Source organism: Triticum dicoccoides, chromosome 6A (assembly GCF_002162155.2).
Source record: "Triticum dicoccoides isolate Atlit2015 ecotype Zavitan chromosome 6A, WEW_v2.0, whole genome shotgun sequence".
In the NCBI taxonomy this organism is placed as follows: Eukaryota; Viridiplantae; Streptophyta; class Magnoliopsida; order Poales; family Poaceae; genus Triticum; species Triticum dicoccoides.
The window spans coordinates 494378501-494391340 of NC_041390.1; the positions used below are offsets into that span (position 1 = coordinate 494378501).

General features: G+C 42.1%; 2 protein-coding genes across 2 annotated transcripts in view; both read right to left on the reverse strand.

Annotated features, from left to right (window-relative positions):
- LOC119317444 (protein TRANSPARENT TESTA GLABRA 1-like) overlaps window positions 1-503 on the reverse strand; it is a 5608-nt gene extending 5105 nt beyond the window's left edge. The window contains exon 1 of the mRNA XM_037591904.1: window positions 1-503. Coding sequence (XP_037447801.1) covers window positions 1-368 — 368 coding nt within the window. The 5' untranslated portion in view covers window positions 369-503.
- Window positions 504-4332: 3829 nt separating this feature from the next.
- Window positions 4333-7701, reverse strand: LOC119317445 (mitochondrial import inner membrane translocase subunit Tim13). Its single transcript, XM_037591905.1, has 2 exons — window positions 7451-7701; window positions 4333-4750 (listed from the first exon to the last, which is right to left on the reverse strand). Exons 1-2 carry the CDS (start codon window positions 7565-7567, stop codon window positions 4604-4606), a joined length of 264 nt encoding a protein of 87 aa, XP_037447802.1. The 5' UTR covers window positions 7568-7701; the 3' UTR covers window positions 4333-4603.
- Between the last annotated feature and the right edge of the window lie 5139 nt (window positions 7702-12840).

The window sequence follows — 12840 nt, forward strand, 5'->3', positions numbered from 1 at the left end:
GAGGCGGAGAGGTCGTCGAGGGGGGCGTGCCAGAGGCGGAGGGCGTCGGAGGAGGAGGCGAGGAGGGGCGTGGAGGCGGCGCGCGGGTTGAACTGGAGCTTGGTGGGCGGGTAGGGGTGGTCGAAGGAGAGGGAGGGCACGGCGCGGAAGGAGGCGGCGGTGGGGTGGACGGAGTCGAAGCAGAGGAGGGAGACGCGGTTGTGGAGGTCCTCGAGGAAGCTGCCGGCGGCGAGGACGGGCGCGGAGGGGGAGAAGGCCAGCGCGTAGATCGACTGGGGGAGCTCGCACGTGAAGGCGTAGGGGTTGGGCGCCGCGTCCGCCCCCGCCGGCGAGGCGGCCGCCGACGGCGTCGGCTTGGGCTGGTCCATGGGGAGAGGGTTCGCCCCTGTTCCGTGCGGATTTGGGGGTGGACTTGTGCCGCTGGCTGCTGGGGCTCCTGGCCTGGGTGATTGTTTTACGGACGCGACGAGTTAAAAGGAGGAAGAGCCGGCGGGCGGTGTGGGGGAAGATTCAGCGCTCTCGTCTCTTGCACTCTAGCGGCAGGTGAACGGCGACCTGGCACGCGAGCACGAGGGTTGAAATCGATGCCGCCGGTCTACGGGTGCAGTGCGCGGCGCACGGGAGGAAGTGTCGTTCGAGTGAGATGTTGACCGGAGAACACGATCGGGATGGTGCTGCTCTAGTCGTGGGGAAAGCTTGCTTGATACATTTATATTTAGACAAATTTAAGACAAGAATTTAAAACGGATGAAATATATACGTAGTTACGTACGATTCTAAGGAAACAGAACAAATATTATAACTAAAAATGCATATCTAGATGTGTTTTATTTATTACATATCTAAGTAACTCAATTAAACTGAAGAAAGGGAAAAAAAAGAAATTACTTGCATGAATCCTAGCATAAAATTAACGAACATAGTAGAATCTAGATATGGCATACTTAGAACGCATCTAGAGTGTTTTAACAAGACTGTAATTAAAATGTCATGTTTTTTTAGAAAGGCCATCATGACTAGCTTTATTAACTCAACAAAATGTTTACATCATCAGCTAGTTTACCGAGGAGGAAACTAGGGGGATCACCATCCCAAATACTAGAAACTTTATTATGAAAATTAAATTGAGCTAGCTCATGAGCAACACTATTAGCCTCTCTAAAATAGTGCATAAAATTGACCTTCCCTACATCCGTAGCCAAGTTCAAGATTTCCGCATATATTGTTGTTGCAGCATCCCACCAATGATCATGTCCAATGCAAAAATTGATTACCTCCAAAGAATCTGATTCCGCTTCAATAGCGTGAAACCCCATGGTGTTAGCAAAGGCTAGACCATCCCTCATTGCCACAGCCTTGATGTCGCGTGATATAGCCGTTGCAGCTCCAGCTCCTTCGTCCGCATGATACGCCGCATCTACATTCAACTTCACAAAACGTAGTTCAGGCTTGGTCCATCTCTTCTCCACATCCGGCAACAAAGAAACTTTCCGTGTAGCATTTGCAGCAATCGAAATAATAGATGCGGCATACTTCCCCGCTGGTGGTACCCTCTCTCCATTAGTGATCTGTCTTCTAACCCACCAAATGTACCAACCTGCAGTAGCAGTTGCTTCTCCAATCCCAAAACTAGAAGCATACGGTAGTGAACCTGAAGTGGACATCAATATATATTCCAGAATGGCCGAACCTGATCGGTCAATCACTAGTGCATCAGCTATAATATCATATATACCTAATCGTTGACATATCTCAACAACCGGTTTACATAGAAATAGAAGATGGAGGATATCTTCGGCTCCTTGATGACAGAACGGGCACTCGCTGGATGTTGGGATATGTCTGTTCGCTAGGATTGATCGAACTGGGACCACTCCATGCAAACTTCTTCAGCAAAATATTTGTAATTTCCATGGGACCTCAAGCTCCCAAATCTTGTTCCAAATTGGATTGTCAACTGATGGACATGGACTAGTTCGATTGCCTCTGAATTTATGTGCCCATTCTGCGTGGTATGCAGTTTTCACCGAAAAAATACCAGTTCGGGTGTGATGCCAAGCAATAAAATCTTCAAAAATCTCATAATTCAAAGGAATTTGGAGAATCCTCCTAACATCCACTGGATTGAATATAGCTCTAATCAGCACTTCATCCCATTCTCCATTTGTTGGATCAATTAGGTCTGATACCTTGGAGATTAAAGTTTGACCCCTTGGCGTGATTATATGACGGTCTGGACTAGATGGAATCCATGGATCAGTCCAAAAATTAACCTTGGTACCATCACCAATGCGCCAAATATGGCCCCTTTTAAATGTTTGCAGCCCCGCTACGAAACTTTGCCAAGTAAAAGAGGAGCCATTTTTCGGTCCAGCCAATAATAAATTGCCATGCGGATAATACTTAGCACGCAACACCTTAGCACAAAGGTAGTCTGGACTAGTTATCAATCTCCAACACTGCTTAGCTAGCAAGGCCAAATTAAATGAGTGAAGGTCTCGAAACCCCATCCCTCCCATCTTCTTTGGAATACATAGTTTCCACCAGGCGTACCAGTGCATACTTTTCTTGTCTCCATCTCCTCCCCACCCAAACTGTGCTATGAGGTCCGTTATGTCCTTACAGACCCCCTTAGGGATATTAAACACCGACATGGCAAACACAAGAATAGCTTGAGCAACTGCTTTCAATAACAATTCTTTACCGCCCATTGATAAAAGCTTGGCCATCCAAACACCAATTCTTTCTTTGATTCTCTCAACAAAATGCTTGAAGCAATCACTCCTCTCTGCTCCTACTAGAGCCGGTAGGCCTAAATATTTATCTGAGAGTGCTTCAGTGTCAATATGTAATTCTTGACAAATTTCTTCCCTCGCCACCACACTGGTATTAGGGCTAAAGAATATGCTTGATTTTGATCTACTCACCAATTGTCCAGAGTTAGTGCAATAATCATCTAGTGCCTTCTGTAAGGAAGCTGCATTTAACATATCCGCCGTCATGAGGATCAGGGAATCGTCAGCAAATAAAAGGTGTGAGACTGGCGGTGCATTTTTACACACCCTAACCCCATCAATGCCACCAGCTTCTTCTTCAAACTGCAGTATACTAGATAGACCTTCTGCACAGAAGAGAAATAAGTACGGCGATAAAGGGTCCCCTTGACGAAGGCCCCTTGTTAGTGGGACTCCTTCCGTCTCCTGAGAATTATACTTGATTGTATATTTCACTGAAGAAATACAATTCATAATTAAATTCACCCACTGGCCATCAAAACCCAATTTCAGCATCATATTCCTCAAAAAGACCCATTCAACTCTGTCATATGCTTTATGCATGTCCAACTTAACGGCACAGAGTCCTGATTGCCCGTTTCTCTTGTTCTTGATTTTAGGACACACTCATAAGCTACCAAAATATTATCAGTTATTAATCTACCAAGCACAAAAGCACTTTGTGTTTCTAAAATGATCTCAGGCAGAATGGTCTTCAATCGATTCTTAGATATTATCTTGTAGATAACATTACAAAGGCTTATAGGACAAAATTGAGTAATCGATTTGGGAGAGTCAACTTTAGGTATCAAAATGTCATGTTTATCTCAATCCTACATGATTGTTTTTCATCATAAAAAAACAAAGCATTCGTTTAAAGAGTTTTCAGTGTGGTGACGACTGCCGCAACCTCGCAGCAATCTCTACCATGTGTGCTCGCCATCGACCGTTGCCCTGCCCACCCTTTTCCCCTCCTCCTCTTAAGTTGCCGTGGCTGTCGTCGGAGTGTTGCGACACGCAGTTGGAGATGTTGGAACCACCGGATGACCATGCTGCGACTGCGTGAGTGGTGTTATGTGCAAGGGCAATAAGGTGTTCCTTGAGCAGTAATTAGGGGGGAGGTGTTGCCAAGGACCCGTGTGGTAGGCGGCGAGCTGCAACCGGCATGGTGAAATGATGGCATGACGACCAGCATGGTAGAATGATGGCATGACAAGCTACGATCGCTGCAACCGACGACGGAAAGAGCTTCGACCTATGACGACGAAAGCTGCAACCGTCTATGGTGGTGCTCCAACCAACCACCGCGTACAGGGCAAAACATATGCTACGACCGGCAAGTCTAGAAGCTGTGACTAAAACATATGCGATGATGCTAGTGGCAACCGCAGCGACATGTGCGACAGGCCAGCGCAGTGTACATGAATCAAACAACCAACAATTCTTATCTAGTCTAATCCTCTAAAATTCCTTTGAATCAAAGGAAACCTTAGAAGGATTGCAGATTCACCTGAAATGCTTGCATGTAGCAGTGCAAACATATGGGCAAAACATAACATCAAGAAGAACTGCACGAGGTTATTACGAGTTTGTTGCTCAGAAAAAATAATATTAGAACAAGTTTAACCAAAAGACCTTCACCACTCAAATACATCCTGTTTCTTTCGCAAACCTACAATGGCGCAATGAAAATATGGAGCGTCCCGACCCAACCAAACACTGCATGACGACCTGAGTAGCAACTGTTACTGTATTCTGACCACACAAGACTCTAGACAAAAGCTCGCCTCATATTACCAGTTCACCTCATCTCATCACTACCCAGCTTCTTAACGGTGACTGAACAAAGCCCGGCCGACGATGCCAGTTGCCTCAATGTAACGATCAACACAGCGTGACACGCAGCTGCTCTCGCTTCCGCTCAGGCTTGATCCTGGCTTGGTCACACACTTTGCAAAGCACTTGTTCCCAACGGTCTGCGAAATTACAAGAGACAATTAGCTTCGTGTTATTGCATTTAGCAAAGAAAATGTGTCTAGACAAACAATTTACAGAGAACACGCCTATATTTCCACAATGATGGGCATGATCTTAAAAAGATGTGCATATCCGTTTGTCAAGGCAACGACAGAGGCAAACAAGAGAGTTTTCCAAATATCCATTCCCCAGGCAACAATTGAGTTTCAAAACTCCTTCATGTGACATCAATGACGACCAATCAGTCCAAATGAACGAAATAGATGATGCAAAGGTAAAAGTTAATAATAATGGAACTGCAGCAAGCCTAGAAAAATCCACAATGACCTGTGCACTCGCTTACCCCTTCCCAAAAGATTTGTACAATTTGCAGCCAGGCGACCACTTTTAATGCTGAAAACCTCAACCGCCCATAAGCTTGCTCTTTCTCATATTTCAGACGAGAACACAGCTAAACAGGCCAAAGCTTTTCAAGTGGGAAAGCAATCCTAATTTATACTATGGCTATTTCTCATTAACCAACACTAAACAATGTTGTTTTCAGATGGAGAGTTCATATTGTTCGACTAGAAAGCTTGTATTATGTAAGTAGGATGTTTTGTTTGAGTAAAGCTAGTAAGTATTATTCGAGTAGAAAGTTCTGTTTTGTTAGTGGAGAGTTTGTACTATTCAAACAGAGACTTTATACTATTATCAGACTAGAAAGTTTTGCCTTACTGGTAGAAAGTCTTACTATTCAAATAGGAAGTTTCGTTTAAGAGTGAAAAGATTGTACATACATAGAAAGTTAGTGTCCTTTAACAGAATTTAAGTAGAAAGTTCGTACTATCAAAGTGGAAAGTTTATGTATTCAAGAAAAAAGATTGTATAACCACCCACAAAAAAAGACTGTATAATAAGATTTTGCCATCAATCAAAATAGATAAATTGCACAAAATAATATAGGCAAACAGAAAATTTATCAAGATACACAAGTAAATGGACTGCGTCTTATGCAACCTATTATTACAGCAAAGGGGAGAAAAACACCCGGATTGGCCTGTCAGAAACTTGTGGTCGAAAATCGCGCACGAGCGCAAATTATGGTGCCCTATTAATAGTTAGGACAAGAAAATGTATAACATGCTACATCACCATTCGCTAGAGGTTACCACATATCTCCAAGAAAAAGAGCATGACTTAATTGAATCCAGTGCAAAGTAATAATAGTTCATATCAGAATAATAGACCAACCAGATAATACCATGAACATGTCATCGTTATCTAAATTAATCTATGGACATAATTAGGTGTTAGGCAATGCAGATGCACTTAAAAAGGGTTACCCTTAAGTTAGCAGGGACAATGTAGAAGACCTAATCACTCCTACCAAAATAAGTTGCTTGTGTGCAAAATTAGAAGCTGTAAGCCCCTGCACAACAGGAACATCACCAAACAGAACCTTGATGATATCCTTCAAAATTAAGAGCCATATAATGATTTATTACTTGTCACCATCAACCACAACATAAGAACCCAAACAATCCATACAGACTCAAATTAATAATCTTACGAGAAGAAGAGATTTGCGGTGACCGACAACTCTGCCAGGCCATATACCATTACATTAGGTATAACAGGTACAACTAGAGCATCAATATTGCTCAAGGGTGTGCTAGGAAGAATCGGTACTACTTTTGCTTAAAAATAATCGGTGCTGTATAATATTGTCTTATACAGTAACTTCATTTATTCTAACCTACTTATGGACTTTTTATACCTTCTCCTTTTACAAATAAATAAATAATCGTATATTGGTGATATTAGAATTTCACAAATATTGATGCAACTGTATTGTGTACAGGGGCATCATGGATCATCTCAAGGAAACATCTAGGCATACCAAACTCTAGTATGAATAGAAATTTTTAGGGATCTTTATGCAGCCAGGTTCAGCAAATTGACCATTGCCACTGAAAATGCGCAATATAAAACTCTATAATATTGGATTCTTAGTCTTCAACGACCGTTGCTCAATAGGGCAAGAAAATAGAACAATATAAATTACTATTCTGCAGTCTAGTCATGCCATATTGCTCCAGTTAAGTTGAAATGCGATGCAGATCATCTTGATATATCATATAAGATGCAGAAAGGTATTAAAGTCAATGGACATGGTGAGGATGGCTGAACAGCTGCTACATGTAAAGCTCTTTCCAAGATAATAATCCTTTTATGCAGAATTGCTAACCAGCTACTCAATTTAGTTAATTCAATTGTATTTATTACAGCAATCAGGATTGCAAAAAGATTTGGTCTGGTTTTTATTTTAAAAAGCTTACTATTAATAGATGTCTTTAAACTGAATTTCTCTCTAAACTTGAATGAAACCAACAGAGCTCAAACCCGGCAATCAAAGATAATGCAGTTGCTGCTTGTTCAAGTAGAATCTGCAAGCCCCCAAACAGTCTATCTATCTATAAAAGCCTTAGCATTTAGCATAGTGGAAAAAAAAAACTTGCAAGCACGATAAAAAAAAAATCCCCTCCGGTTCTAACATTATCGCCCCAACGAAACGAAGCCAAATATTCCCCTCCTAAGCAAATCAGCTATCGACGAATCAAGAATCATCTATGCCTGGTAACTAGCAGCCTAGCCGTCCACGTAGAAGCAGATCAACGAAAGTAATAAAGATATCAAAACATTAGGGGAGATTCCACCTCAAGAAGCTCCTGGGCATAGGCCTGCGCGAGCTGCGCCTTGATCTGCTCCATGAGCGCCTCCGGGTTGGGGGACGACCCTGACGACGACATCGACGGCGACGAGAAGGAGTCCATGCCGAATTCGCCTTGCTTGCCTTGCAAGAATTCGATGGTGCCCGGTGGTTACGGTGCGTTCTGCGCCGAAGGTTTCTGGGGACGGCGGGTTATACCGAGGTCGGGGGGCGGCGCAAAGGCAGGGTAAACCCTAGTCGGACTGGGAAAGGGCCGGTCCAATTTCAGCAGCAACATATAAGCCCATATTGTTTCTTGGGCAACAAGTTTCATGTGGGCCATGTCGAGGGTGCCTATACCTCGCCTATCACGAGTTGGACCGACCGCGCTAGTCAGGGCGTCGCAAATGGGCCGGCCTACGTAAGTTCGTCTTTTCTCCTGTTTTTACGTTTGTTCGTATTTTTTTTTGCTTTTTCTAGTATTCCTATTTTTGGAAAATATTGTAATAACATATAATTCAAAGCTTAAAAAATAAAATATATTAAAATAGGGAATATGAAAAAAATGTTAACATAATGTAAAGCAATTGTTCATTCGCAAAAAAAAGTAAAGCAATTGTTAGCTTAATTCAAAATATGTTAAAAACTTATGACATTTTAAAATTGTTAATGTGTTTCAAGATATTTAAGCTACATTCTAAAAAATGTTATTCGAAAATAAAAAAAAACTGATAGCATATTAAACAAACTTATGATATTTCAAAAAGTTAATGTGTTTCAAGAAATTTAAGCTACATTTAAAAACATGTTATTCAAAAGTTTTAAAATAAATTATTAAATAATACTTCAAATGTATAAGAAAAATGTTGATATCATACAGAAAAATATTCGTGAACGTTTTAAAATGTTCATGTGGTTGTCTATTTTAAAAACATTTGACATGTACAGAAATAATGTTTCACATGTACATAAAACATGTACATAGAAACCCGAGAAAAACGGTACAAACAACACATAGAAAGCAAAAAAAAAGTTCTAAAACCAAAGAAAACACATAAAATGAAAGGAATGGCCAAACACAACCGGTGAAAAGAAATAGAAATGAAGAAAACTAAATAAATCAGTAAAAACTGAAGAATGAAACAAAGAAAAACGAAAATAAAGAAAAATCGGTGAAAACCAAGAACAAACAAAAGGAAACTAATGAGAAATAAAGAAAAAGGAAAGAAAAGAAAAAAGTCCATGAAAACAGAGAAGTTAGTGAAAAACAAAGAAACAAGAAGTTAGAACGAAGAAAAAGAAAAACAGAAGAAAACCGATAAAAAAACAAAAACATAAAAGTAAAAAAACAAAAGGAAAAACCCCGAAGAAAACCATAGCAGAGTGAACGTACCGCGAGCGAACGGGCCAGCCCGCTTGCCCTTCACCTGATAGAAGAGCTATTTCCATCTCGCTACAAGCGAGATATAGCTCTCGCAAGCGCAGCAAACAGTCACACCCGCACAAGCTTTGGAACGCCCATTACGGGACATTTTTCATTTGTTTTCATGTTTTTCTTTTTTTCACTTATTCAAAAAATGTTCACGTTATCAAAAAGTTCCAAATTAAAAAAGGAATTTCTAGAAAAATGTTCAAGATTTGAATAATGTTTCTGGATTTCAAAACTTGTTCTTGAATTTACAAAGTATTCCTGTATTTCAGAAAATTATTGGATTTTTGAATAATGTTTCATGATTTCGAAAAATATGTATGAATTTGAATATGTTCCCAGACTTAAAAAATGTTTAGTAATTAGTAAAAAAAATCATAATATGTTTATGATCTAGAAAATAATTCATGTAATTCAAAAAAGTCCATGAACTTGAAAAAGTGTTTTGTATTTCAAAAGATGTTTACAAATTTCCATAAAAGTTTATGGCATCGATAATGTTCTGAATTTATAAAAAAATCATGAATACGAAAAATATTCATGGATTTGAAGCAAGTGATACAAATTCCCAAAATGTTGTGAGTTTAAGAAAATCATGAATAAGGAAATGATACATTACAAAAACTGATTTCTAATAATGTTCTCAATTTTACGAAAAAAAATCATTTTAAATTTGAAAAATGTTCCCACATTTCAAAAACTATTTGTTAATATGAACAAATTGAAATGAAAAGAAAATAGAAATTAAACAAAATTTGAAAAGGAAAAGTAGAAGAAGAAGAATAGGAATGAAAAGAAAAAAACAAAAGGTTCCCTCTAGGACTCAGTCGACTAAGACTTCGCGAAGTCTCGGTCGGTGATGTCAGCGTACAACTGTACTGTATTTTGTAGACTATGAGTATGTTTTTTTCGAGGTGTCACCCAGCTTTATTCAATCGAAATAAAATGTGGCATACAAACTATATCAGGGGTCTATAGGAGCCACAAAGTGGCACCCCACATTTAGGGTAACAGAAGCTCTTGCCAAGTCATGCAACTCCTAATTATTCGCTCGCCTCTTGTGGCCTGCTTCAACTGCTTCAAAATCTCCCATCTGAGCTTTAATTTCTTCAATAACCATAGAACTAGATCCCATGTACGAGCTCTTGAGATGATTAATAGTCGCCATGCAGTCTGTCACTACCTGTACTTTGTGAATGTTTAGATCACTCGCCAAGGACAGGGCCTCCCTAAAGGCCATAGCTTCAAGTATTTCTGGATGTACTATATCGCGGATCACCACCGAAGATGCTCCCTGAAAACTTCCAAGTTCATCTCTGCATACCGCAACAAAGGCAACTCTATCACTGTTCTGGCTCACAGCTGCATCCACCATGATTTTCAAATACCCCCGGACTGGAGGCTTCCATTTTCTAGCTGTTCTTGTGGTAGCTGGAACTCTTTCATGTGTAGTAGCCCCTTGCTTCATAGGCCTGCACGTAGCTAGTAACTCTAGATCAGCTAAGTAACTTTGAATGAAGCTAAAGGTGGTCAGAGGTGATTGGAACTCCTGCTCATAAAGCGCTCTCCCGCGAGCCCACCAAATCGACCACAAGGTCACAAGTATTTTCACAAATTCAGCTTCACTTGTAGATTCCATCAGTTCAACAAGCCATATGCGTGCATCAGGAATATTGCATGCTATCAAATGCTCGACCATCTCTTCATCCATATGACTACCGGGTATGACCCGCCCAGAAGGGGCCGGGTCAATCCTAATGGCGGGTTACTAAAAGGAGCTCAGTAAATATACAAGGCGATGGTTTAGTATAAGACTTGTAGTAGGCCCAAGCCCAGAGGTGGATTGAGGCCCGTGATTGTAAACCGCCATGTGTAAGAAAGACTTGTAAAGAAAGGCATGTAAAGGAAGTCACCGAGCCGGACACGTTATATGAGTCGGTAGGGACTCTGAAGGCCGCCAGGCGTCAACCCGTGTATATAAGGGGACGACCCGGTGGCGGCTTAGGGTAAGAAACAACAGATCGAGAAGCCAAGCTAGCGTATTTCGCTCCTTGGTCATCGAAACCTAGCAATACCACATCAACTAGACTAGGCTTTACCTTCACCGCAAGGGGCCGAACCAGTATAAACCTCTCGTGTCCTTTGTCCCGATTAACCCCTTTAAGCTTCCTAGTTCCGATGGCTCCACAACTAAGTCCTTTCACTAGGACATCTGCCGTGACTATTCCACAACAGTTGGCGCCCACCATGGGGCCAGCACACGGTGGATTTGAGTTCTTGAAGGGCAACTTCAAAGGGCTCAAGGAATACACTATGGGCCGGATGACCAAGAGTCATCGCGGCAAGCTTTACATCGATGATGAAGGCTAGGGCCCCGACGCCGTCTCAATCGAGTACGGGTACCGGGTCCCCTTTGACGGAATCCACGTCTTCATCGACCGGATCGGCGAGCCAGACCCTGAGCCGGACATCTGCACCAACCTCGTCGAGACGGCTCAGCACGCGATATTCGCCCGGGCTTAACCCGCCGTGAGGTGTGCCTTCGTGGGTTGCATCCATGGAGAGGAATTTTCCGAAGGATCGGTGGACGATGGTGAGACGGCCGTTTGCTCTAACGGTGAGTCGTCCACAGGCGAGACAGATTCTTTGTATCAGTTACAAGATGGCGGGCTTGGGGGTTGTCCCGATGGCAGCAGTATTCCGGACCCCTCTGAGCCGCCGGATCGAGCCGGAGTCTTCATGGCTGGCACTCAACCTGGTCAGAATTCTACGGCTGCGGCAGCGATAACCACTGGGTCAGCAGCGGCCAGGTCAGGAGACCCCGCGAGCCCACCGACTCAGGTACTAATGGACCTCATGGATAGGATGACGGCCCTGTTGACTGTTGTGGTTGAGCCGGCGGATAAGGCTCAGCATGACGCGGAGGTAGCACGGCTACGCGAAGAGGTAGCACAGGCCAAGGAAAATTTAGCGACGGAAGATGTCAGGATGGCCGCAGAACGGGCGGCTCTAGATGCACATGCTCAGCAGCTTCAAGTGGAGACTTTTCGGCTCTCGGTGGATCTAAATGCGTCAAACGAGGTCATGAGGAGTGATAATCCCCAAGTGCAAGGAATCATCGTAGCAATTTTCAAAGGTGAAAGTGATAAGTATGGAGTGTCGAACCCACAAGAAGCTAAAGGTAAGATCAATATTCTCTCAAGCCCTATCTGCCACTGATACGACTCTACGTATAGCGAACAATTGCTTCCAACTAGCAACAAGAAATAAAACTAGGTTGTGGATATGAAGAGGATAAGTTTGTATGATATCGGAGAGCTAAAATATAAAAGTAGGTGCTGTTATCATGAAGTTAGAATATATTACTAAATATTATAAATAGCGAGTGTGGAATAATGGTGGATCGGTGTGCGGAATTGTCCTATGAAATCGTTAACAAGACTGGTAATCACTATTGCAGTTTCATATGAGGGAGAGGCATAAGCTAACATACTTTCTCTACTTGGATCATATGCACATTGGAACTCTAGCAAGCATCCGCAACTACTAAAGATCATTAAGGTAAAACCCAACAATATCATTAAAGCATCAAGTCCTCTTTATTCCCATACGTAACAACCCCCTCACTCGGGTTTGTGTTTCAGTCACTCAGCAACCCACTATAAGCGAATCATGAACGTATTGCAACACCCTACAGCGGGAACCCCTCACGCTTGCGCGACACGGAGGGCACCATAGGACAACATCAAAGTAAAACATACAACTCATACCAATCTAGATCATCAATCAACCCAAAGACAAAAGATATCTACTCAAAACATCATAGGATGGCAACACATCATTGGATCATAATATGTGGCCTAAAGCACCATGTTCAAGTAGGGATTACATCAGGGTGCAGGAGAGTGGACCGCGTAAAAGAGATGAGGGTGATGATGATGATGGTGATGTTGATGAAGAAAATCACC